The sequence below is a fragment of the Larus michahellis genome, chromosome 3, assembly GCF_964199755.1.
Source record: "Larus michahellis chromosome 3, bLarMic1.1, whole genome shotgun sequence".
NCBI classification, from domain to species: domain Eukaryota; kingdom Metazoa; phylum Chordata; class Aves; order Charadriiformes; family Laridae; genus Larus; species Larus michahellis.
Genome location: NC_133898.1, coordinates 77712766 through 77739921, shown reverse-complemented (window position 1 = coordinate 77739921; position 27156 = coordinate 77712766). Strand labels below are relative to the sequence as shown.

The window sequence follows — 27156 nt, the reverse complement described above, 5'->3', positions numbered from 1 at the left end:
CCTGCTGGGAACGGAGGGGCCCGGCCAGTGCGGCGCGCGGCGGGGCGGCGGCAGCCATCTTCAACTGCGATCGGGCGCCGGCGCCGCGCTCCGCGGTGGAGCGGAGCGGGGTTTTCCTCGCTTGAGGGGCGGCGGGCGCCGCGCGGCTGCGCTTCGATGGGTAAGAGCCGGGAGAACGCTGAGAAGCCGGTGGGTAGGGGCAGGGAGGAGCCGTGTCCCCCGTCCGGGGCGGTGTGCGTTGCGGTGCCCCTTGCTGTGAGGCTCCCCGGCGCAGGCCGGTCTCCAGCCTGCTCGGCGGTGGCTGGCAGCAGCGGGGCGTTGCCGCGCACGGCAGCTCGGTTCCCCGCCAGGCTGGTGCTGGGACGGGGGTCTTCCCGCGCTGTTCTCCGGCATTTGGTCCCCTCAGCTGGAGGGCAGCCGTCCTCCTGCTTCCCTGCCCTGCGCTGGTGGAGGGGGTTTTTCTGGGGACATGGGTGGAGAGCTTCGGTGGTCCCTCTGTGCGGCCACCCTGGGTGTCCTCTCAGACAAGGGGACTTGCGGTCTGGCCCGGCCCTGTGCCAGGGTCTCGGCCGGTGCGAAGCCCGCGGGGAGCGTCCGGCCGCCCCCGGCGCTGGCAGGCGGGGGCGGCACATCGCGGCGCGGTGTTTAGGGAGCCTTGTGTAGGTAGGGAGAAGAAGGACCACGAGTAGGAGAGGTCTTAGTCTAGGCACAACAACTGGGCGAGATGCAGGATGTGGTGGGTGGAGGGATTTAGTGTTAAAACGCGTGTAGTTTCACAGGGCAGAAGCGCAAGCTTCCTTGGATCTAGATGAAGAAGTCATGAAGCCTGAATAGATCAGGGGCTGCCGGTCTTTTTGCCCTTATGATGTCTATACCAAAACTCTTTTTGGGGGGAATGAAGCTATAAATTCATAAGCTTTCCTTTTGAAGACACTTTTGATAAGACCTTTCTCCTAGATGTGTTTCTTTAACTCTTCGTAGAGCTGGTGACCTAAACTGGGTTACTTTGAATGCACGCGTCTCTTGTTGGGTACCTTGCTTGGCCTGACAGTTTTATTGGCACAACTAAATTAGCAAGACATGAATGATTAAGGAAGTGATGATGTTCTAGGAGTAGTTAAGCCAGTAGTGTTGTAAAAATGATCCTCTTAAATTGTACCTCAGAAGTTACATGACAATTACTAGAAAATTGCTTTAGATGGTGGCACACTTAGCATTGTGGTCCAGAGATGACAGTAGTTTACTAAGGCTCTTATGAAGCAAATGTGTTTGGTTAAAACATGCTGCTGAGTCCTTGGAATGTCTTCTTGATGTCTGCCTAAGTCTTCACACTGTTTTCCTCCCATGGCTTGTGTTTATTGCTCAGCAGTCCTTGGTACTGTTGATATAAAAAAAATAAATAGTCCAAGCATGGAAGTTGATAGAGAATTGTACACAGCTCAAGAGCTGTGGTTTAGATGTTTTCTTGTCATGGAAAAATTCCAGACAAGTGAGAGTTTGTGTAGATTCTTAAATCATATTTTTGACAGTTATTTCTCAGAAGAGGCTACAGTTTTAGCTTCAAAAACCAGCACCGTGCTCTTAACAACCTTTGTCAGTCAGTCAGTTTGATCATTTCAGTGACAGAATCATGTTTTATCACTTTTATCTTTTCTTAACTGGTATGCCTGAAATGACAGTCAGATTCTAATTCTCTAATCCATCAAAAGAGCTGTTAATTAGAATGAATCAATGATTTTGTTAGTTTAAAATGGAAGAGAGTATGCCTGTCTGGGTGCTACTGATCCTTAATTTGTTTTCTGCAGTTTTTTCTGCATACAGTTTAGAGGGGGAAAAAAAAAAAGAACAAATGCAGTAAGATATTAAACAAAGCAGTAATTACTGCAGGTTTTCTTCTTGTATTTGTCCTTATTTTTTAGTACATTTAATATCTCCTTTATGAGAGGAGGAAGCAAATTCCTTTACTTTCTGACAGAATCAAAATTTAACAACATAATGGGTTTGCTTTTTGTTTCTCAGTTTGCTCACAAGACCCATGATTTCTTTATGCAGCAGCTTATGCCCTTTAATGAAGTATCTGATCCCAGAGATGAACTGTAGTTTCATCTACAGTTTAGAAATGCCCATCTAGGCAAAGATTTCCCTCTGATTTCTACCTTAAAGATTTTTGTTGATGAACTGGGTATTGCAAGCAGCTACAGGAATATATAGCTGCTGCTCTAGTATAAGAGATGTCAAGTTTGCCTTTTGGAGTAATTTTTCTTTTTTTCATAGACAACATGGCGAGCCCGGGTAAAGATAACTTCAGGATGAAAAGCTACAAGAATAATGCACTTAATCCCCAAGAAATGCGCAGGCGAAGAGAGGAGGAAGGGATACAGCTTCGGAAACAGAAAAGGGAAGAACAGGTAAGTATCTTGGTGAGCTGTTAACTGTTGTGCTTGTGAAGCTAAATTCAGATATGTGAAAGGACTTGAGCAGACTCCTCCTGTGGAGCAGAATCCAGAGCACAAGGCTGAATGTCTGTTTTCTCTGAAGTCTTGGGGAGCACCAGGCACCTGTTGATAGGATCATAAAACAAAAAAGTGAACAGAAGCCCTCTTAAGTCACTAGGGCACAGATAGGAGAGACCTGTGTCTTAAATATAATCTTTAGTCTAGGTTTAAACATGTAAGACTGGGCTGAAAGGATACTCTTATTTCCAGTAAGGATTAGAAACCATGCATCCTCTTCCAGAGTTTAGGCCAAAGTTGTACTGTTAGAAGGGAGAAGGGTTGTTTTAATCTTTGAAGCCATATTTCAAATTGCCGAAGAGCTTTTCTACAGTAGCTTAGTAAAGTGGCTACCAATTAGTGTACCCTGAACTATTGTATATAGCACTTTCAGTCATCTTCATTGAATTTTTAGTGATCAGAGTACACAGAGCATTGTATAATTTCATGGTTTGTGGTAGTTCCTTTTCCCAAAATGCTTAGTAGTTTCTTGCCGGGAAAGTAAGGAATGTGGTTTGTTTTTCTGCTTGGTCTAAAGTGGCTGAATTTGTCTCCCACACCCTAGAGAGTGTCCCAGGCACTGATCTACAGTCTTCTCTGAGGTGGGAGTGCTTACCCTTCTCCTGGGAAAGCGGTGCTACTGCATGGAAAAAGAATTTAAATTAGTTGGGCCAGAGAGGTAAGAGTAAGAAGTAGCATAATGCTGGAGCATTTACCTGTGAATGGGTAACTGCTTTGCAGTTCCTGCCGAAAGTTTTGTTTGTATATTTTGTAGTAAATACTCCCTAGATAAATTATGAAAATAATGGGTGTTTCCTCTCCCATGCTGACTGTTGTAACAATGAGAATACTGTTACGTTTTCCTTGATCTTAATTTGTTGGACTGGTGTTTGGCAGCTGCACTTGAACTGGGGAGAATAAGTTTATGTAGGGAGATGAGACTGATTTTGCTCCAGAAGAAATTATAACTGGTAGATAAACCGTAATCCTAAACAATAACAGTTTATGCATTTCAACCAAGAGCTTCTGTGTCCTTGTTGAGTGATAGAAAGAATGGCTGATCTTCCAAAAGAGGAATGTTGTTTCTTCTTCCTTTGTGGGTTTAGATGGAATTAAACCTTGTTTACGTCCAGGATTCTGTAGTTGTTTTGTGTCCAGGATTTTGCCCAATCCAGAAGTGTACTGAAGAAGGGAGAGAATGCCTTGTTTGAGGTTCCTGTTTGAGATATGGGTAGCTGTGCACATGGAGTTCGTCTGCAGTGTAAGGCATGTACAGTAGCAGAAATCTACGTGTCTACAGATACCTAGAGGACAAAACCTTCAGGATTTAGTAGGAGGTTTCATTGCTGTGCTTACAGGAGAAATCTTAGGCAATGGGTTGAGAGGCTAAGATTTATTTTTAAAGATACCAACATAATATTCTTAGAATTGTTAAATTACAGTAGTTGTAAGTGTAGTACTGGATTAAAGGTAAAAATTTAGGTTTAGTTCCTTGAAGAAAACAGGCTAATGTGAATGTTTTGCTTGTATGCCAGAAAATGAAGAGGCATTCATTAAAGATAGCATACTAAATAGTACAGTGTAGGTATGTATTTTGAGCACAGGAAGTGTATGTAGGCAATTGTAAAGCGATTTTTGGACATAGAGGATGTTTAATGTTATATAAATTGATATATAATTATTGTTATATTGTTAAATTGTTATATAAATATATAAATTCCTCCAACTATATTAAAATAATGCTGCTGTTTTAATCTTTCTGCAATTGTATATGAAATATAGGTGCTGTTTAATTGTCATGCAAAAAAAATATATCTCAGACCTTCTGTTGAAGGGAGGAATGCAGTGTGCTGAAACAAATGTTGGCTCTGTGTTGATGATACTAGCCTATAAACTATAAAAGGAGAAAGTAACTTGTAGAGTACTATTTCCTGCTTAAAAATAAATGCTAATTTTGAGGGATAAAAGACTAAAAGTAAAAAGATTTGTATCTTCTTTTTCTTACATGTGGAAAAGTGTATGGATCTTTGCTAATTAAAAAGAACTTCAGTTTTTAAGTGTCTGAAGTGTTGGAGTGCAGTTTATCAAGATACAGATATAGTAGTGTTTTTCTCCTTTATGTTCTTTAAACTTTCACGTAGAATTCCGTTTGCATGGATGAGTAGGAAGGTGAGTAGTTGAAATACTTTGACTGGTATTGGTGAAAGCATTTCTTCAAGTATGTGTCATCAGTACCCACTCTATGGTAAGTTCTGATGCCTCCCAAAATTTTCTTCTTTGCTTAGCTGTTTAAACGCCGAAACGTTTCTCTCCCGGGAAATGAAGAATCTATGGTAGAAAGTCCAATTCAGGATCCTGATGTCAGCTCTACCGTACCTATTCCAGAGGTAATTACTGGAGAGAGTGTTTAGAATGTTACCTGTTAATGTGCATGGTACTAGACATAAGAAATCCTTCTTTCATTTTTAGGAAGAAGTTATTACAGTAGATATGGTTCAGATGATTTTCTCAGATGATCCTGATCAGCAACTCACAGCAACTCAGAAATTCAGAAAATTGCTATCTAAAGGTACCTAAATGTGGCCTGATTTTTTTCGTTCCTTCTGCGTTATTGTGAATTTTAGTGATACTCACTTAACCTTTAGTATTGTTTTGCTTTAAAATAGAGCTTGCTGAAACCTCTGGTTCTGTTTATAGAGAAACCATGCCAAATCTCTTCCGACCAAATGGCTAAATACAGAAAGCTTTGTTATTCTCATGTTAAGTCTTTCAGACAAAGTAACAAAAGCAAGGATATTTTGATGGAAGTGTCTAGGACAGTAACTAACTGCACACTAACATTACTTACAGTACTTGTTGCAGTAATTCAATTTCTGTTTCTCATTCTGTAATTGAGGGAGAAAAATTATATGTCTGCCAAAGAACAGTTGTAACTTGTTTTTGTTGAGACTGTAAGACATGCAGTCTTAAATTAATGCCAGTATTTGTATAGCATGATGGGCAAAGGTGTGCTTGCTCATTTAAAATAGTATCTAATCATAATTGCTCTGCCACTGACTTGAACTACTGATTGAGGGAACAGTGTTTTGTAATGTGTTACTAACATGCCAATGGATAATAGTATGTGTTACTATTATTACACATAATAGGGTGTTTACTAAATTGTAGCACTTTATGGAGGTGATCCTGCAGTCTTCTAAAGTCAAAAGTTTAGCTCCTTCATTTGACATTAGCAAATGGCAAAATGAATGGCAAAAATTATGGTAAGAACTGAGAATCATATTCATGTTTTATGTCATATTGAAGGAGTAATTTATTTGTTTTTTTATGTTAGACTTACACAAATATGTTTGTTTTTATTTCCTAGAGCCTAATCCGCCTATAGATGAGGTCATACAAAAACCAGGAGTAGTACAGAGATTTGTGAAATTTCTAGAGAGGAATGAGAACTACACTCTGCAAGTGAGTTTGGCTGGTACTGGCTGGGAGTTTGGAGTGGGATTAGAAACCCCCTAGAAGAGCTTTGGAAAGCATGTGATTTTATTTATTTTTTAAAAATACAAATATATATATATATATAACCGAATTTAATTATTTTTAACCACTGAGGCTCTAAATTTTAGTTGGCAGTTTAGTTACCACCAATGAAATTGTGTCTTGACTCTTGTGAATTTCGTAGTAGTCTTTAGGGTTATGTATTCAGCTGATCAAATACTTGGGTGTTGAAAGCAGAATGTATTCAAGAGGGTTTCCAGAATGGTATATGAAGATCATCAGCACTGATGTGTGAGCAAAATCTGTTTTGTTTGTGTTGAGTATATTGTAGTACTTCTTAGTTGAAATCTTAAAAAAGAATAAAAAAAATACAGGAAACTGAAAGGCTTGTGAGAAATCCTTTTAGAAAATCTTTGAAAAATATATAATTAACGATAGGAGTAACTAGTTCTGTCTACTTGTAGCAGCCCATGGAATGACACTTAGGCCTTGTGTGCATTCATACTAGAAGAATTAACTTAATGTAGAGGAAACAGAAGGGATTCGTGCTAGTTAATAGAGATTTGAAATCTTCCCTATGATTACTGCTGCAAGCCAAAATCTAAAAATAATTTACATGCTGAAGATTCTTATTAAATGGAGATTTTGTCAAAGTCAATTATTTTATTGTATAGAATGTACAATAATAGTAATAATTGCAATTCAATGGAAAGGGAAAAAAAATTTGGAAAATTAACCTCTGCAACTCTCATGTCAAACTGTTTTTCATGAATTAAAGTTTTATTACTGAGTGGTTTAATGTGGTCTTCTTGGTGCTCTTTAACAGTTTGAAGCAGCTTGGGCTTTGACAAACATAGCATCTGGAACTTTTCTACACACCAAAGTTGTAATTGAAACTGGAGCTGTTCCAATTTTTATTAAGTTGCTTAGTTCAGAACATGAAGATGTACAAGAGCAGGTAACTTTTCTTGGGGTATTTTATAACTTAAAATTAATTTATGAATGGGTTTTTTTGGGGTGTGTAGTCAGAAGGGTTTTGAGCCCCATTTGCCTACTAGCCCATTGATCTGGCTCCAGGAAGATTAAAATTTGCCTTCAGTGTATTTTTTCTGTCATGTTTTTTTTTTTTTCCCCTCTGATTCTTTTAGGTTTCTTTGAACTTGTTTTTTTATTTCGTGTTATTGAGTAATTTGAAGAAAGAACCTAACTTCTATTGTGGCATTTACAGGTGGACAGGAATTGAAACACCATAATAGAAATAATATAGTAGAAAACAATGTGGATTTTTTCCCTAAGTTATCTTGCATCTTTATTTCCTGTATCCTTCTGCTCTTCCATCTTAATATGTTACAGTCTTCACTAACATTTTCCTGAACTTTGGTGGTTTTTGTTTGGTTTGGGGTTTGTTGTTTATGTTTTAAGACAGGCTGTAATTTACTGGCTTTTATTTAGCATGTTTGAAAGTTTGTATAGTGAAGGTTCATGATTTAAGTTTTTTATTCCTTATACGTTTTTTGCAACTTTGAGCCAGTTTTATTAAATCTATTACACATAGTGAGGAAATGTAACTGTTGAAAAAAATGCTTGCATCCTTCTTATTGAAAAGCACGTGAATCAACATACTTTCATAGCAGAAGACTATTTCTTTGAAAGGATGACATCAAGTGTAGGTAGTTGACTTTGTGTGAGTTCATAAGAAATGTAATACAGAAATGAGTAGTCTTCTGAAATTTTATATTTGGAATGATACTGCTTTTTTTTATTCTGTAATATTTGCTGTAAAAAAATGTATAGATGATCTGTAAACGTTGATTTGCAAGCATGTATAAATTCATTTGAATGCTTTGCTTTTTAAGGCTGTGTGGGCTCTTGGTAATATTGCTGGTGATAACGCAGAATGCAGAGACTTTGTTTTAAACTGTGGAATATTACCACCCCTCTTGGAGTAAGTATTGTAAATTAATACCATAACTGTAGTTGACAGGTATAGATAACTTTAAACTTCAACTTGAAATTCATTTGAAAAGAATATAAGCTTTTTGCTAAATTCAGAATGTTTCTTTTTTTATTATATTGCTATGAATCTAATGTTTTGGATTACCTGAGCTTCATGTGTATCTTTAATTAATTAGTCCATGACTGCAAGTTTTCCAGTGTTTACAAAAGGAGTGTCATTTCACAGGTATAAAATTTCTGTATTGTGCAGAATTCTGTGTTGCCAGAGTTCTGGATACATAGGGTGAGAGAGCTGGTTTAATTGACACTTCCAAGTGGCTGGGCAGTAGACTGGTTTCCCCACCTTTGTTGAGTAGCTCTGAGCTCTGGTCTTGCTGTCTATCCATTTACTTGTTGAGTTGAGCTAGAAGAGTAGTGATTATATGAGCTGTGTTCCACCAGAAGATTTCACTTGGAATATCATTCCAGCATTTAATATACACTTACATAAGAGTGTAAGGTACATTCATCACAGAGAAAAAATTTACACAACAGAAATTTTATTCAATTTATTATTGCTTAAAATAATAAAATGCTTTAAAGGAGAATGTGATTGCCTTACTCGAGAATTTAAAGGATTAACAGTTTTAGACATTTTGGTATGTGTTGGAAAGTGAACCTGATTTTTCAGGTGTTTAGTCGTTCTCATTTTATTCAGCAAAAGTAGTAAAGCATTAATTTTTTTAGATCTTTTAAGTTAAAACTTTTTATGGAACTATTTTTATTATTAATGGCATTCTCTGACTGTAAACATCAACATTAATTCAAGGGATTTCCTAGCCCCTTCTGAAGACCATCAGAAAAGATTAGTTGAATGATTTGTCATATGAGCAATGGTTTACTTTATAAGCATATGCTTGATTTGGGAATGAGATGTCCATGCAAAGTAATCTATTCAGATTCAGTTGATTCTAAGAAAATATTTGCAGCGTGTAAACTATGAAGGTAAATAAATCCTTGGGCACTTGTTTCAATTTCTTTTCCTGATTTGAGGAACTGTTGGTGATAATAAACATAAAAAGACTTACCTTTTAAATAAGAAATGATTATTTTTTTAATTGTTGTCTCACTTTGACAGACTGTTAACAAATTCAAATCGTCTTACAACAACTAGAAATGCAGTTTGGGCTCTCTCAAATCTCTGTAGAGGAAAGAACCCACCTCCAGACTTCAGTAAGGTATAATAAAGTATTCATTTTGAGAAATCAGAAAGCTGAAGATGACTTATGTTTGTAATATGCTATAACAGACAGAATCTTTGAATCTGGAGATGGACTCGATTGTGTCTTTTTAATGTAATCACACAGTCTTGTCCATCTGTCGTATCTACACAAAATCATCTCCTTTGACACACCTATCTGCAATAAAATTAAATTACTTAAAACCCTGAGATCGTAGTTAGTCAGATGCAAATAGTCATTCAATGGCATGAAATGATGGACAAATAATACATTCATCACTAAAACCTTTGGGACTGTATTTTCTCCAGATTTGTTTTAGAGGATGTGAGTTATGATTGAAGTTTTTTAAAAATAATTATTTTTTGATTTTTATTTTACGATTGTGAGTGCATGGTGCAAGAATAAAATTTTGAGTTTTCTGCTCTGTCAGATGCAGTTAAATCAGACTATGATGACAGAGGTGATCTGCCTGTATGCTCTCCCCTTCACTTCCTTCTCTCTCCAGTATGTGGTTGTAATGACAGTAAGACTGTAGAGGCTAGTAGGAGTATTAATTCCTTATTTTCAGTATGAAATAAATTTCTGGTAAGGTTAATGATATTAAAAGATGGAACTGAACATTTTGTATTCTGGTAAAAGAGACTGGATTTAAATTACCATTAAAGATAATCTGGAGAGAATTTACATGTCTTGAAGCTTACCTCATGGAGTGGTAATTACTGTCATTGCTCCTTAATAATTCTTGGAGAGATGTTAACAAAAAAGGGGGATTTCTGATGTCAATTAATTGATCACCTTACAATTGCTCTGCCTAAATTATATCCTTCAGTAGTGTTTTGGTCTGGTAGTAAAAGAACAGCAAGATTTCTTGCTGCTTAAGCACTTTTAACTTCAGTGGAAAAGGATGCCCTGTAGGCAGCTGCAAATAAGAATAGCTCCTTTCTTTTTGCTCTTTGCAATAGCTTCAGTTAGACACATAAAGGAGGCTGAAATTCACAACTGATGCAAGATAAAGAATTAAGTTCTACAAAGAATATGAAATTCCCAAGCTGTACAGCTGAAACCTGTCAGGTTTCAGGTGGTGGTAAAGTGGTCTAGTTCATTTGGCTTTGTATGTGTGGAACTTGTAGGAGATTAAGGTCAGAGGCTACAGTTGCAGTGAGAAACAAAGTCAGCCGTTGCTTGTTAGATTTGGTTCAGTGAACATTGAGTCCTCTGTGAATTACTCTGAGTTTCTTTGGGTAAAGCAATTGTAAATTGGTTATTACAAATAACCACCAGTACTTTATGAAGACAGCCATATAAAAAAAATATTATTACTGTGAAACTATGTTCCCTGAATGATTCAAAAAAGCGTCAGGAATTCATGATTATCTGGTTACCTGTAAAAGCAGATTGTTTTTGTTTAAGCTGAACAATTATATATCTAATATAGTATCTCTAAATAAACAATAGAATCAGAATTTATCCGATTTTCCAGTTTGACTTGGATATCTAGTTTAATCAGGAAGTGTTCCACCTAGGTCCTGATTCATTAATGAGCGCGTATGCTTTGGCAGTAAATAGTTTTGCACCTTATGCCTTTGCAGAATGTTGTCTGAAACTTGAAAAATATGAGACACCTAATTCTATGCAATACTTTTCTTTAACCTAGGTTGCTCCTTGCTTAAATGTTTTATCAAGACTGTTATTTAGCAGTGACCCGGATGTATTAGCAGATGCTTGCTGGGCCCTCTCTTACCTTTCAGATGGTCCCAATGATAAAATTCAAGCTGTTATTGATTCTGGAGTGTGTCGAAGATTGGTAGAGCTGCTGATGTAAGTCTTCCCCAAATAAATGTCTTGCAGTACTGTTAATATTAATGAATTCAGATTGACTTGTTTTTTCTCACCTCAAGTCTGAATTTATTTTGTGAGGAGTGATGAACATAAATTCAATCTGAAACCTTTTAAGTTGCTTGCTAGGTTGCTTGGCTCCTGGGATTTTTGCTGAGATTGACAGTGAAAAAAGTTGTGTCCAAAGTATTCCTTTATATTCTTTAAAATTTAATGTAGGATTTAATTTACATGGAGGAATAGAAAGGTGAAGACTGAAGAGCAAAGTTAGTTGAATTTTAAATCAATTTCTCAGCTTTTATTTATTTATTTATGTCAGTGTTGTATTTTGTTACCTTTCTATGAGACATAGTTGCAATACAGACAGTTTTTGGACTCACAAAGTCCAGAGACAGGCTTGTGCCACTTTTGAACTGTTCCAGTATATTTCATTTATGGTTCGTCATTTTCCTAGAAAGAGAGCCTAATCCCTGTGTTTACATGGGGACTGCAGAGTAGGTCAGGGATAGTAGTTCTCAGCGCTGACAGCTCAGCACAGTTCCCTGTGAGAAGTTCATTTGTATAGCTGTGCCGAGAGGGTGAAGTTGCTTTGTCTTCCGTAGAAGCTTTAGGACAACTGAGTAGACTTCTTTCCCCCCCACCTCAGGCAGTTGAATATGGGAATATTGGCTTCATGTACTGGCTTCTAGGGTTATTGACTTACAAAAGGGGGACTTCACTTACAAAGCGGGGCTGTTGTGATTTAGTATACAGCTAATAACACCCTTTTTGTTTCTGTGGCTATTGAGCGAGGCAGGTTCCAGTATTGTATTCAGTAATACCTGAGCTGGTGGACAGATAGATTGCTCTAAATTGTGTTGTTCCATAGAGATGCACTTTCCTTGAATCAGCAATTCAGTTGTGGGCTTGCAGTTGTCAAAATAGGGGGAAAGTATAAGAAGTAGTACAGTGTTTTCTATAACCAAAAATTTAGCACCTGAAGTAAGCTGAAAATGCGAAATTATCCTTTAACACTTGGTAATACTGACTGGTTTAATGTTGTTCTCAGGCATAACGATTACAAGGTGGTATCCCCTGCACTAAGAGCAGTTGGAAATATTGTGACTGGGGATGATATCCAAACACAGGTAAGACTACTTTATTTAAGAAAAATGAACTGGCAGGACAGAATTTTGTAAAAATTGTGACAAAGTACGTGCCCAGTACAGGTAGTTGCATATGTCAGTGAAAGAGGCTCTGTACAAATCTGTATTGGTAATTTGACAGTTTAGGCTGCTATTTTAAACATTAAATTACTGTAAGAATGAACTTTTTTTTTTTTTTTTTTTACAGCTCTGTATGTAGTGGATTGCTTCATTCTTGTGTGGACTGTTGCTTCCCCCCCGCCTCCCCTCCTCCCATCTTTTTTCCCCTCTGTAGTGAGGGTTCAATTATTTATTACCATTCCCTTTTTTAAGTCTTCAAATGCAGTCAAAGTTTTTACTTGTAAGCAACAGTTAGATGTCATTTATCTGTGAATTTGTATGTGATAGTCTTACTGATGCAATTAGTTCTGAAGATTAATTTTTTAATTTTAGGCAATGGAATTGAGTTTGAAGCAATGCAGGAAATGCTAAGACAAGTCTTGCTTTAAAGAAAATTGTGTCTAAAAGGCTGACAGAAGTAGTGTAAAGGGAAAATAAGGAAATAAGTTAATTACATGATTTGTTGCGAGCTCTGTAGGAGAGGATTTTGCTAAGGAATTAAATAGAAATCATCTGTCTCTTTAAAAACCAAATGAACAAATAACTATACAGATTAGATTTACACTTCTCGGTTATTCTCAGTTATTCAGATTCTAGCCTTAAGCAGCCTTAATTTAGTCTTACTGTTGCTGGTCTTCTGGTCTGAACTTAATTGAGGGCAGATTCTTTCAAATTGTTGGATTGTCTGTTCACACAGTACAGCGTTGAATGCTAATTTTGCAAGATGTTATGTATGAAACTTTGTATAGTATAAATGTGTTGCAAAATCTTCCTTTGAAGTCATCTGTAAAATGCTTTTATATATATGTATAATGCACAAGACAGTATCTATAAACGTATCTAATTTTCAATTCTCACATTATTTTAGGTGATTCTAAACTGCTCTGCATTACCCTGTCTCTTGCACTTGCTTAGTAGTCCCAAGGAATCTATTCGAAAAGAAGCGTGCTGGACTGTTTCTAATATTACTGCAGGAAACAGAGCTCAGATTCAGGTAAAGCCTGTATATTTGTTATTTGGTTGGTTTTGTTTTCATTTTACTAGTTCACTTGGTTTTCCATCACAAGGAGAAATAAGTCAATATCAACAGTTGTTATTTTTCCCTGTGGGAGCTTCATCTGCTGGTATATTCTCTTGTAATTTTGTTTTGCATTGCAATATATATGTTAAAGTAATAAGCAATTTTTCTTTCCTAAAAGTTGAAACAAAACATTTTGCACAAATTAGTCCAGTGGACTAATTCTATAGATTTGCAAATGTAGAACATTTTGCTTGAATAAAAAACCTGCATGGTGTCATCAATACTAAGTTGTATTCTTGTGGGAACTACTAAATCCTGACTGCTGTTCCAGGTGTCTGGGTTTACTTGAAAAAGGTTCTGGTTGATAGAAATGAGAATTCTGAATCAGAGTACATGTTTCAATACGATTTCCCCCCCCCCCCCCTCTACTTCAATGAAAGGTGAAAGTGTTACTTCTTGATGCCATTTAAAATATATAATATAGTCTCCAATTATAGACATAGTCTTTCCATGGAGACTGCAAACCTGAATAAAATGGACAAAGTGACGTTTTGTTCTGAGGCTTGATCTCCAGTTCAAAAACTCAGGTTTAGTGCTTATGTCATGTGATTTTTAAGTGGACCTATCCAGTAAGTAGCATTCTGTCCACCAGAGACAGAGAAATCAAAAAAGAAGATACTCTGATGGCTGCTGCAGTGCACTGTTGGAATAGTTCTGAATTTCAGTTTAGAGTTTCTAGTTAGTGTGCTGCCTTCTAACAAGATATTGTTTGCTTTGATATCAGCAGGCATCACTGACTCTTGTAGTGAAGGGTATTAATGTTCTTTGTGTATACTAAATCTTTATTAATGATTGTAAAATATTGCAATTTCATCTCTTAGGCTGTTATAGATGCAAATATTTTTCCAATATTGATTGAAATTCTTCAAAAAGCTGAATTTCGCACCAGAAAAGAAGCAGCATGGGCCATAACTAATGCAACATCAGGAGGAACCCCCGAGCAGATTAGGTAAGTTTGTATGTGTTACTAGTTTCTCTGCCTAAGTATCTTCTCTAAGGCATTTGAATATTCTGTGCATATTTCTAAGGCATTTGAATCTTGAGAAACATAGCAACAAAATCTTAGACGCAACTTTCTTGAAACTGTCTGTACAGGGACAAAGCATGTAAAAAATCAGGAAAACGAGTGAAATATGCGCAGTAGACTTAATAATAAATTGACCGATGCTGCTTTGTTTCAGTGGTATTACACCAAAAGCTTTCACAGGGTTATGTTCCAAAATTGATATTGTATTGTCAAACACAGTTGGAACAGTTAATGAACAGCTTCAGTGTGTAAAAATTGAAAAATTTAGGAGAGTTGTTTAGAAAACCTGTGCAATGGGATTGTATCTTTGTGGAGAGACTTCAGGAAATTTACTGATTTCTTAATGTATTTTAAACTCACTATCAGTGTTTTTTTAAAGCAGATATCTAAATTACTTTTTCAAAATTCAGTTTGATTAAAATTTTACTGTCAGCAGCTATTTATGTGCTGCAAAGATTGGACTTCTTGAATGATTAGAATAAAATACTCCCCAGTTTCTCTGAATACTGTCAGCATAGTGATCAGTTTGAGTCAGTAGTTGACAAATGGATTTATAAATGACAGAGTATTATTTGGAAGCCAGAACTGAAAGTGATATGATAACTCTTCCAGCACATTTAGGAGATCTGTTGCAGTAAGTCCAGGCTTAGTTATTTAAAATTTAAACTGTGCTGGTTTCCTTATAATCACTAAATGTTATCAGAGGTAAGGAAAGTTGTTTGGTGGTTTTTTGCTATTATTTTGGTTGCTTGCATAATGTAACATCTTAAATTTTAGCTTGTTTTAAATGTATATTAATTCAGGATAGTAAATGTGCGTGTAATGTGATAAACATAGCTTCTTGTCACGAAATACAGATATATTATCTGTGTTTAGTTTTAGCCCTTTTAATGTCCTCAATGTACTACTGTCTAACTGCAGGGTAATTTAAAACCACTAAGTAAACTATATTTAAGCAACCTTTTGATGCGGGCAAACATTACTGTCTTCATTTTACTTACACAGTAGAAACAAGGACACAGGTTCTGACTTCCAAAAGTTCATACACAATTTTTTGCAAAATTGGAAAAAGGAATAGGATATACTCAGAATCCAAATATTTTTTTATATTTACAATTATGTCCTTCCCTTTATAGTAGGTAATGCTAATATCTTAATGGCCTACTAGTGTGGACTATGTTAGCACAGAGCTGTGTCCGATGTTATCTGTCGCTGACGTATTTACTAGATATTTTTGCTACTACGAAATTTCAAGTGCCTGAGAAAAGAAGTTACTGCTAAAACTAACCTTTTCTCTTACATTCAGTTAGACACATCTGAAGATCACAAGTGAAAAGGAGTTGAAAAGACTACAGATTCCACACTCTAGTTAGGAATATGAACATTAAATTTTCTCATTAGGATAAATTAAAATAGTTATTCAATTTCAGACTGAGCTTATCTTTGTGTTGTTGCATGTTTTAGAAATTTTTCTGTTTCAATCACTTTAGCAAAATTAAGGACCAGTAGTCATAGACTGGCATGTCAGAAAAAATGTGCTGGATTATCAGTCCTTCTTTTTCCTCCCATCCCCTTCTGTGTCTCTGCTGTTACAAAGGTATTTGGTAGCACTGGGTTGTACCAAGCCTCTTTGTGACCTCCTGACTGTGATGGATTCAAAAATAGTACAGGTGGCTTTAAATGGACTTGAAAATATTCTGCGTCTTGGAGAACAAGAGTCTAAGCAAAATGGAATGGGCATTAATCCTTATTGCGCCCTTATAGAGGAAGCATATGGTAAGAAATTACTTCTTGTAAAACTACATACCTGAACTTCCTTATTTCAGGCTGTCAAAACAAAACCATTGCAAACCATTTTGAAATCTGTAGGTAAGTTTAACATAAGAATTACTTCAAGCATAAGTGGGTATTAAAGTAGCATAAATTAAGTAATGTAACATGTTGGGAAAAGGGATTAAATGCAGAAAACCTGTGGATGTTTGTCTGTGGTCAGTTTATGAAATGTTTCTCTAGAGAAACAATCTCGGAAATATTTAACGCACAGGTGTCCTAGTCTATTGAAGCCATGGTTTGCATAAGTTTATCAGCCAATCCTAAATGCAGTTTTATTACTTTAATATATTGTCCTGTCTGGTTCAGTTTCATTACCAACAGGGATGTGAGATCGGAGTTTATTTTACTTATTCCCAAAGTCAGATCACTTTTTAGCATAGTAAATATCAGTAATAGCAAAATCAACTTCAGATCATAAAATTAAATAAGTTTGAATCTAATTTGTTGAAGTATTTTCTCTCTTTCTTAAGATTTGTTTAATTAAACCACATTTTAAAGGCAGAGTATCAAACCTAAAATGACTATTTCTGAAATTTCCTGACTAGATGCTTTTGATTTAACAAAATTAATGTTAAAATGAATATTGCATTATTTATGGAGGGTTATCTTTTTGTAGCTCTGACAAAACAAAATTGGCAGACATTTGTGTTTCAGAAACTGCTAATAACAATTCTAGTTGACCACATTATATCCGAATAGATGGTACTAACTTTTCTGTAAAGCAGCCTTTAAATCTGAGTTCCGTGTTACAGGAGTTTCATTTCTAAAATCAAGTGCATACTTGGAGAACTTACTTAATGTGTAAGAGGAATAAGTACTGAATACTTCAGTGAAATTTATTCTGTTCCAGATTTTGAGTCCTTTCATAATTTCAACTATTGAATGTCGAGGTGGTTTTTTTTCCCTTACCAGTTAAGTGTAGGCTGCTAAAGCTGTAGAGTATAAGTAGGGAAAACAGCTGATTATATCACCCTCATTGCTTTGGCCTCTTCAGTCACCAGAAGGGTTCATACGAGCTCTTCCTAATCCAACTTAAGTGAAAACTGAATTATCTTAAATACCTAAAAAAGAGTTATGAATCAACTGACCGCCAAACAGTGAATTCTGCAGAGGTTATGTCCTCTCACTTGCAAATGATAAGCCTTTGGAAAGATACTATCTTCAAGTCTTAAAATTAAATTTAAAAAAAAATAACAGACTGTGCCCAGTGATGACTCCATAATAGGGGATAGAATTTAGAGTTAAAGTTTTCCTTTACTGAAGAGTAAAGGAAAAGAAATAGGGATATTGGAAATTGCTACAGCAAACAGTTCTGTGCTATCCTAATTCTACACAAATTCCATTTCTTTGTAGACATCACATATTTCTTTGTAGATACTACAGCCTCCTCCTCCGCCTTAGTTCAGTTGATACCTTTTTAACATAGTTTTAAAATTAGTTTGGACAGCAGAAAACGAAGACTAGCAACATGAATTAGGAAATTAAGAATCGGTGATATCAAATGAATTGAGATGATTTGGGATTGCGTGTTTGTTGTTTTTTTTTTCAATCTAAGTACCACTGCTATACTACAAGCTGTTTTGCTTTGAATTCATCACTCATTTAAGCAACTAGATTTTGAAAATGTTTTGTTTTGAATTTAGGACTTGATAAAATTGAATTTCTTCAGAGGCACGAAAACCAAGAGATCTACCAAAAGGCTTTTGAACTCATAGAACATTACTTTGGTGTCGAAGAGGAGGACTCCAGTATTGCACCTCAGGTGGATGAAAGTCAGCAGCAGTTTGTGTTTCAACAGCAGGAGGCTCCAATGGAAGGGTTTCAGCTGTAAACTATTGAAGTGAAGAAAGCATAAAATGTAAACACTTGGGGTTTGGTTTGTTTTTCTTTTTTCCCCAGAGGTCTTTTCTTTATGGCCAAAGTTAGAGGAAACCATTGAATATGTTTTGCAGAAATAGATGAAGCAGCAGCTCATGCACTTTTATATATTGTGTTAGATACAACTGTTCTTTGTTTTGTATTTGTGTTTTTCATTATCTCTTAAGTACAGAAAACAACTGTGAGTAATCGTGTCTAAAGCATTACATGTGATTTAACAAGAACTGTTAAGACTTAGTAGGATTTTAGGCAGTGGTTCTGAATTTTTCATGTAGTCTCAAACTGCATATCAGCAATACAGTTACTGACAGTTGCATTTTTGGCAGTAGGCTTGACTTGCCCAGTCTCTATCAAATCTACCTCTTGTATTGAAGCAAAAACGTTGCTTCAGAACTAAGGCATGAAATAAAGATGAGCTTGTAAGAAGCTGAATTGGAATGTGAAAAATATTTATTTAAATTGTGAAACTTTTATGCATTACTTACTTTACAACACACTGTTGGAATTTATTTATAAAATGTATTTAAAGACATAATAGATATACATATATAATGCTAATTACCTAATATGGAATATATGAAAAAGCTTTTTCTGAATTATGTGGGAAGAGGACTATTTCAGAGGTTTTCAAATTGGAATCAGCAGAGAGCTTGCTGGTCGTTTGTTGTTGGCTCTGAAATTAAAGCTGCTAAATGGCATTAAAAGTCAGCCACGAATACAGTTACTTTGCAGTGGAAGCAGTTGCTGTAGTTACCACAAGAATGCTGCCATTATCAATGACAGAGATGGTGATTTGCACAAATCGCCAAGCACATGCTTTACAGCTGTCTCCTGTCACAATGTGGTAACACTTTAGTTTGAGAAACATTTGCAATGTTCGCCTTTCTAGTACAGTAGCTTCTTAAAAGTTTAGACAGTAGGTGTTATTTTTTGACCAAATACGCTACCACCACTCGATTTGTTCTTTAAGTTCACTAACTCTGATTTCTTTTGGTAAGAGAATAGAAATACTGCAGTGAAGAATGAATGGTGAATCACTCCTTTCCAGTTGAAGGAGAAGTTCGTTGTACTGTAAATAGCATTAAGTACGTGGACACCGAAACTAACTAGAAGTTATCGTCATCTAAATATTTAGGCTCTACAATATACAGTGTTTGCTGTTAAACACTAAAAGAAATAGAATTCTGATATTTACACTAACAATTTTGAATACAGAAAAATGTATGTTCTGCTTCGACTTGCATATAAGTAGTGTTTCTGGTCTGTTAGTAGTATATCTCATTTGGAGAAGCTAATACTTTGGGTTACCTCTGAAGTATGATTATTTTTTATTACCTGTACTTAATGTATTAACGTCAAACTCTTGGGTTAAGTGAAATCCTTGACATATGAGAGCATTTCATGCTTCATAAAAAGCTGCAATTTAAATTACAAATTACTTACCCCATGGCACTGTGCTTGTCAGTAAACAAGATTTTAATGCACTGAAAAATACAGGTTAAAGGTGGTATCATTTACAGTACCATTTTATATTTAGAATTTTTTTTACATGCAAGTTAAGATTCTTAGATGTTTCACTTTGATGTTACAGCAATATATACTATATTGTAATTGAATGTGGGACTTGAAGTGGATTTTCTAAGATTAATGGTCAATTTTGACTAAGATGTAACTGGGAGGGAAGAAACCTCTTTTTGAAGTCTTTTTAGTGGAAGATAGAAGTGTAAGAAGTGTATATAGGAGTGCTGTTACTTTATGAACTCTGAATAATGAAGGTATTTTAGCAAATGACACTTTAAACCTAGATTTGTACAGCACAACAGTTTTGAATAGTGTGATAATATTGATTACAGCTGCCAAATTTTCATATAATGTTAGATGATTGTATTTGTGCCCTTTTTACTCTCATAGTTTTAGGTTTTCATATACTGACCTTCCTTCTTTCCCCGCCCACCCCATCTGTTCAAAGTACAGGGTAACAATCATGGAAATCTACCAGGATTACTAGTAAATGCTGAATTTCAATGTAGTTCTAGCGTAAGAAAATTATTCAGGTAACAGGGTATTCCATTGTTTCTAACAATCTTGTTTTGATACCATAACCAGCTGTGCCTGCTTTTTATTTGGAGAACCCTGTAAAAACTGCGTTTATAAGCCTCTCTAATTTAAACCAAATCTGAACTACAAAATATCTTAATTAAAAGACTTGAAAATGAAGAAAAGAGGGGACATTTAAAGTATTATATTTGTTTTGAAAGAATGTCTTCAGTTTTGTGGATATATTATTCTATATGTATGAACAGTTAGTGACTGCACTTTATGCATTTAGATAAACTATATTTCATGCTTCTGGTAACATTTAAATGTAACAGTTTAGAAGGGAACTAAAATTGATGGACTTTAGCTAATGGAAGTCATTATTTAAACTCAACATTTGGTTTACCCTAAAGATGTTACAAAATTATAATGAAAATTCTTCTTTAAAGGATGAACGTCCAGCATGGCCTCTCCTGCGTTATCACTGGGTTTACATCACACTTTATTAAAAGCACGTAAATGAGCAATATAAAACCGGAGATGATGACTTAAGGTCAGCTCTGGTGTGGTCATTTGCAGGTAGGGGCGTGAATATGATGATGTTGCCTAAACAGATGAAACCAGCGTGGAGAAAAACAAACAACAATCACAAAAAGAACTGAGAGAAGAAAATCTCTTTTAAGTTTGGTATTTTATATGGAATCTGAAGTGCCCCATCAGTTACAAAATCTGTTTAAAAAAACTGGCTTTTGGGTTTTGGTTATAATTAAAAGGGTACCATTTGTTCTGCTTAAATGTGAATACTAACTAGCTAATTTATGCAACTATGCAAAGCATAAGATTTTTTTTTTTTTCAGTTCCCTACTCTTGATACACTGAATCATATCTAATTTTTTCATCGTTGCACTTTTGTCTGAGGACTGGTTCATACAGCTTTTTCATTTCCTAGTGTTTGTTTTAAACACCATTGCTAGCAGCAATCGGAAAATAGTAATAATGTTGGCACAGAAGTAAGTTAGCTGTAGAACAAGTTTGCAACTGGAAAATATTTATTGTCGGGTCTGTCTTTAAAAATAAAATAAAAAAAAGATGCACTATTGTCTTTTCTTCACAGTTCTCAGTTGATTTAAATTTATTAAATTGTACAACTGAGGATTTTTGTAATAGGTCTGCCAATTGATATGTGAAGTTTTAACTGTGACCTCAAGAGTTCACTGAAATCTGGACTTGAGAAATTTTAGTTACTTACGGCACAATATCTTCATATAATGTGTGGAAACGAAAATACCTACACTAACTTCAGCTAGTAATAGTGCATCTTTAACTCCAGGCCAAAGGCCCCTTACTGTAACAGAACACATATGAGTAGTATGCAATATTATGGAATGTTAAATCTCCAAATACCATACAGAAACCAATAAAACCTATTTTACAGATGTTGATTGTATTTATTTAGTGGTTCAATAAGCGTGGCTTCTTAAACTAGGAAAACACAAACGCCATTTTGAATACAGCAGTGAGGCAAATGAATTCAAACTGGCTGATGTGTGCGCTGTAAAACTATGCACTGGCACCATACAGAAAACTTCGGGGGTTTAAATATGTTTTGTAAATACCTAACCGAACATATACTTGTAGGGTAATCATCGCAGTCCTGTCTTTGCCTGCAGAACTGATCACTTTTGGAATTCCCATGAAGCTGACAAGGACTTGAGAATTTGTGGGATTATCAGGCCATTTCCCCTCCTCACTTCTCCAAACCTTCTCATTGTTGTAATATTCAGGCAGAGTACAGCTTGTCCTTTATGTAGAAGCATAAAAGTGAATTGTATAATGTATTTTTTCAGTTTTCATCCTTTGACTTCACTACTGCCTGGTCTTTGCTGTATTTCACCTTTCATTGAAAAATTCAACTACTTTTTCCGTAAGGAACTTCTGTGTAACAGCTCAAGATCAAGCCTGAAAGGAAAGTTTCAAGGTAGTGGAAACTTGGCTCCCCCCATACCTGGCATTCTTAGGAAACTACCTCATCTCCTCTGAAAGTAATTACTGCTTTTAATCATGTGCAAAACATTCTAACTAAATTTAATTATATGCAACAAGTACATTCGGTATCCCTCTAACAAAAGAGACCCTCCACTTCTTTCCATGGCCATGTGACTACCCTTGTTGGCTCCAGTCTCAGCAATGCTACAGTTACCCATTTATCAGTGAAATTCACTCATCGCTCTCGGCAACACTTAATTTTGCTCCTACAAGGACGTGCGGCGTTTCGTGTGAAGTTACTTTGCCTTGGACTCGGCCGCTAGCGCGGCCTCTCTCCGCCACCGGGCCTTCTTTGCCAAGTTCCAGCTCGTCAAGGACTCGTGACGCGCAGCAGCCTGCGGACATAACGTGTCTGGTTAAGATCAGCGTCGCAGGAGTGACCGCGCGCCTTGGGGAAAGCCACCCAGTCCTGGGAACAGCCAGCAACCGCTTAACGGAGCATGGGTTGGGTAAAACTAGGGTTTGTTCAGGTTTGTCTGCTTTTCGCAGAATTCCATCGTTTTTAAGCACGCTCCACGCTAACCGGCTAGCGCTTGTGCTCACCTTCTTGGCGGAGGCGATCACTGCAAAGCAGGCAACAACGGAGAGGCCGATCATGATGTAACAAGCTTTGACTCGAGCTTTGTTTCTTGCCCTGTCCAGCATCTCTGGCCTGCAATTAAAAGTTACTGAATTGAATCGTTAGAAAACTGTGAAGGCTCTCTTCTTCAGAGCATCGCAGGCATAACGCCACTGTTGAAAAATGAAAACAGAATTAGCTCCTAAAACAAAAGCGCCTTCAGATTGCCATGACTGGTTTTGTACCGCCCAAGAGCTTTGCATTTTCTGACCCTCATCCATTTCCAGTGGAAAAGCAACACGTAGTGAATTTAAATGGATTTTTTTTTTTTTCTAAGCTGGAGAAAAAAAAAATTGCTTGTGCAATAAATATTTGCACTTAAATACTTGAGGTAAATACACCAGAAGTCATACCTTAAGCTCTATTTCAAAATAGTGAAATTGAAGGGATTTTATCTATTAAAGAGATGGAGAAGTGTATGCAGTGTTAACCAGATGTGGTGAAAGCGAGTTCCTCTTACTCAGTTGCTGTCACAGAATCACAGAATGGTTCGGGTTAGAAGGGACCTTAAAGATCACCCAGTTCCAACCCCCCTGCCATGGGCAGGGACACCTCCCACTAGACCAGGCTGCTCAAAGCCCCATCCAGCCTGGCCTTGAACACTGCCAGGGATGGGGCAGCCACAACTTCTCTGGGCAACCTGTTCCAGTGCCTCACCACCCTGAGAATTTTTTTCCTGATATCTAGTCTAAATCTCCTCTCTTTCATTTTAAAACCGTTACCCCTCATCCTATCGCTGCACTCCCTGATAGAGTCCCTCCCCATCTCTCCTGTAAGCACCCTACATAAGGTCTCCCTGGAGCCTTCTCTTCTCCAGGCTGAACAGCCCCAAGTCTCTCAGCCTGTCCTCACAGGAGAGGAGGGGCGCTCCAGCTGTATCTAACCTGTTTAGATGGCGTCCTGTGTACTGTAGGCCAGGGACTTCACATACTGGGTAGGTGATTGAAACAGATTTTGTATTGCTATGAGTTTTTAATTCTCTAGAAAAGCAGCAGCTTTATTTATAAAGTGGGCAGCTGATGTCAGCCTTCTCTGTTACAGGAACACACACCTAAACGACAACAATCTATGTGATTATTTTTGCCGGTCGTCAAAGGCAAAAGTAATGAAACTTCTGCCCCACGTTTGGCAGCAGCTGCTGCAAGAGAAGCGCTGCACGGCCCAGCAGCTCCCTCGGTTCCACTCCCATGTCCGCCCTCCTCCGCTCTGAGCAGCAGCATCAGGCTGCCTGCACCCGAGAACCAGCACAGGCAATCTCCCTATCGCTAAAATTGTCTCAAAACCTTCCACTAAGTCATTTTCTGAGTTAGACATTATACGTGGGAATACTGTTTTTAAGGTCTTCGTTATAATGCTGGCTGTACACTTAATTTCCTTTCATAAATCACATGGGAATGCTTTATATGTATAAACATATATTCATAAGGTACAGAATATAAATACACATTAATACACAGTTATGTTTTTATACGTAATATATATAAGTAAAAAGGATAGCTGCATAAAGAATTGATTTTACGTTGTGAATAAAGATCTTGCGATCATCTCATTCCCCCAGAACACCTTTGGCTTTACTTTAAAGAGGGTGAGCGGCGGGATGGGGCAGAGCTGGAGTTTTTACGGTGGAAGTTGTGCCCGTGGGAGCGCGTACCAAGGCTGAGGGCGGCAGCGCTGCTCCCGAAGGCCTGATGCAAGAGAAGAGGGCAGGTCTGAGGAGCGGCCGTGCCATGTACCCCTGTCACTGCCAACACACACAGGCACATGTTGTACCTGACACGTTTCTTGCCGATGGCTGAGAGTGCCAGCCGATGGCTGAGAGTGACAGTGGCTGAGAGTGCTTCTGTCCAATGGCAAACATCATCTTTAAATCAAACCACACATTAGACTGGCACATAAAGTCATTAATCCACTAATCCATTTGTAGCAACAGAAGCAAAACCATAAATGCTATTAGTCTGGCTGATTAGCCTAATCGTATTCCACGATGCACTAATTGAAACTCTTCTGAAGCAGATTTTCACTTTCTTCTTGCTTTCTGACTCTGCTTTAAGGAGAACAGACCTGATTATGTTCCTCCCTAATTGCACATTAGGGCCTTTGCTACTCAACCCTTCATCAAGACGCCGGGTAAACCTCTGCTGAACTCAGTAACAGCTGTGTGGGTTTTTTTAAAAAACAAAACAAAACACACACCACCAACAACAAAACAACAAAAACCAAACCACAACAAGCCAACAACCTTGAATAAGGACTGCAGACTTCACCCTAAATACAAACTATCTTCAGCAGCTAGGTTCTGTTCACAGGTAACAATATCTTGCAAGTTTGGTTGTTTTTTTAAATAGTTAAAGCATTGACACGGTTCAGCTTCAATGTCTCACAATTCATTTCCTCTAGTATATTACTATTTATGATCTTACAGTTCTAAAAAGACTTTGCCCACCCTGAAAGCCCAAAGTGGTGACACGCACTTGGCAGGCCAACTACTGCAGAGGAACAAGCCGTGTGTGTGTGCGTGTATGTGTATGGACTGGCAAACGTCTGTGTCCTTATGAACACCTCCCGATGACTTGAACAGCTTTCAGAGCTTCTGAGACCCATCTGACCCGTTCTCTAGGGGAAGATGGTGGGACTAGCACAGTGCAAGAGAGGTGGGACCCTTTAGAAAGCCGCTGCCCAGCTCAGCAAATGCCAGTCAGGAACCAACAGGAACAGGCGGAGGATGTATCTGTTTCTTGGCAGAGCTCTGCACGCTGCTTACACGTAACGTACCACCCCAGACAGGGGCATGCTGTGATGATAAAAAGTAGTGTCCTGCAGAGAGACATCTAACACGCTATTGAACATCCTAAGAAAAAGGCAGCAATTTGGCATTAGAGGGGTTTCATATGCTCCATGACCGACTCCCCTGGGAGATGCTAACTTTCAGCAAGCCAGAGAACCACAGAAGCAGTGTGGTTTTGGGTGGGAAGGGACCTTCAAAGATGATCTAGTCCAGTGGGTCAACAAAAACGGGAGGCTAAGGCTATGCCAAGTACCCGGTTTTCCTTGGTGGGGGATGTTTCTCTCATAACCTCCTTCTCTATTTTTCCTCAAATTCTATAATAGATCATAATTTGTTGGATGTAATCATTCAGTGACAGTCAGCTCCCTTAGAATGGTTTATGGGAGCTATTAACAGAAGATATTGTTTACCAATGACATCCTTCTCTGATTGCACATTAGGAATAAACAAAATAAACAACCCAGTATATAAATGTAACTGAGGCTGTCTACTCAGATGGATCCAGCTCTTAATCCCAGACTCTGGGGACTCCAGTATGGAACATTTTTTCTTCTTAACCTCTAACCAGGACAGGAAATTCTCTTGCCCTCTAATTTGTTTCCAAGATTTCAGTGATGAAAAACTGGTTCAATCTCTGTGTAAAAGCTTTAGATTGGGATCACGCCACCACTTTCCCTTCAACTCCACATTCCCTTTGGACAAGAGCCGCGCACTTACGGGATCCTGGGAGGAATTTCTTCTTCGGTCTTGAAACGTCCAGTCCAGAGGAGGATTTTTTTGTCAAACTTCGAAGGTTTGTAACTTGCAACCACCTTGTGAGGCTGCTCAGCTTAAAGATGAGGAAAAAACCACTTCGTCAAACCATGCACTAAGAGTCAATGAATGATGGGTAGCGGGGGAAGGGGAAAATCCGTGCCCACCCCTGTCGCTGGAAGAGCAACTCGGGGATCAAACTCCCAGCTCTCCGCTGCGCACAGTTACCTCCACGCAGCCTCCGCAATACCCCCGCATGCACTGACTGTGCACCGGCGGGTCCGCTTCGACAACCCCCCCCCCCCCACGCCGCAGCCTGGGGTGTGGGTACCCAAACCGGCACAACAACGCTTGGGACCACCCGAGCCGCCGTGTCCCCCGCGGGCGGCGGTGCGCACCCGGCCCCAGCCCCGCTCCGCCGCCTCGACCCCCCGCCCGCCGCCAAACCTCCCCGCCATCCCCGCAGCCCCTTACCGCGGGGGGTGCCCGGGCTCCGGGGGGGCTCCCCGCCGGCTCCCCGCGGGGCGGGCAGGCGGAGCGGCCCGGCGGACAGGAGCCGCCCCGGGCGGAGGCGCGCCGGCAGCATGGCGAGGAGCGGCGGGACCCTCTGCCTCGGCAGGAGCGGCCCAGTCCCGGTCCCTGTCCCGGTCCCTGTCCCCGTCCCTGTCCCGGTCCCAGCACCGCCCGCCCCGCCGACCCCCTCCGTCCGCGCTCGGAGGCGAGGCGAGGCGAGGCGAGGCGGGGCGGGGCGGTCGCCGGCCAGCGGCGGGGGATGGTCCTCCCGAGAAGCCATCCTGCCCACCTAGCGCATCTCTGGCCTCGGAACTTCAACGTTCAAGTCAAAATTGGGTCAA

At 38.5% G+C, this 27156-nt stretch overlaps 2 protein-coding genes across 3 annotated transcripts; one reads left to right on the top strand and one right to left on the bottom strand.

Annotated features, from left to right (window-relative positions):
- The first annotated feature begins 1 nt into the window (after position 1).
- Positions 2-21536, top strand: KPNA5 (karyopherin subunit alpha 5). Of its 2 annotated transcripts, XM_074580890.1 has the most exons (14): positions 2-160; positions 2275-2408; positions 4778-4879; positions 4962-5061; positions 5860-5954; positions 6814-6945; positions 7844-7932; positions 9061-9160; positions 10818-10981; positions 12048-12126; positions 13112-13237; positions 14146-14273; positions 15949-16127; positions 17828-21536. In XM_074580890.1, the coding sequence occupies exons 1-14, from the start codon at positions 157-159 to the stop codon at positions 18013-18015; spliced, it is 1620 nt and encodes a 539-aa protein (XP_074436991.1). In that variant the 5' UTR covers positions 2-156; the 3' UTR covers positions 18016-21536. The 2 variants fall into 2 exon arrangements, with proteins under 2 accessions (XP_074436991.1, XP_074436990.1); XM_074580889.1 differs by lacking the exons at positions 2-160; positions 2275-2408 and adding an exon at positions 3059-3171.
- Positions 20759-26995, bottom strand: FAM162B (family with sequence similarity 162 member B). Its single transcript, XM_074580894.1, has 4 exons — positions 26777-26995; positions 26267-26378; positions 22689-22797; positions 20759-22480 (listed from the first exon to the last, which is right to left on the bottom strand). Exons 1-4 carry the CDS (start codon positions 26886-26888, stop codon positions 22382-22384), a joined length of 432 nt encoding a protein of 143 aa, XP_074436995.1. The 5' UTR covers positions 26889-26995; the 3' UTR covers positions 20759-22381.
- Between the last annotated feature and the right edge of the window lie 161 nt (positions 26996-27156).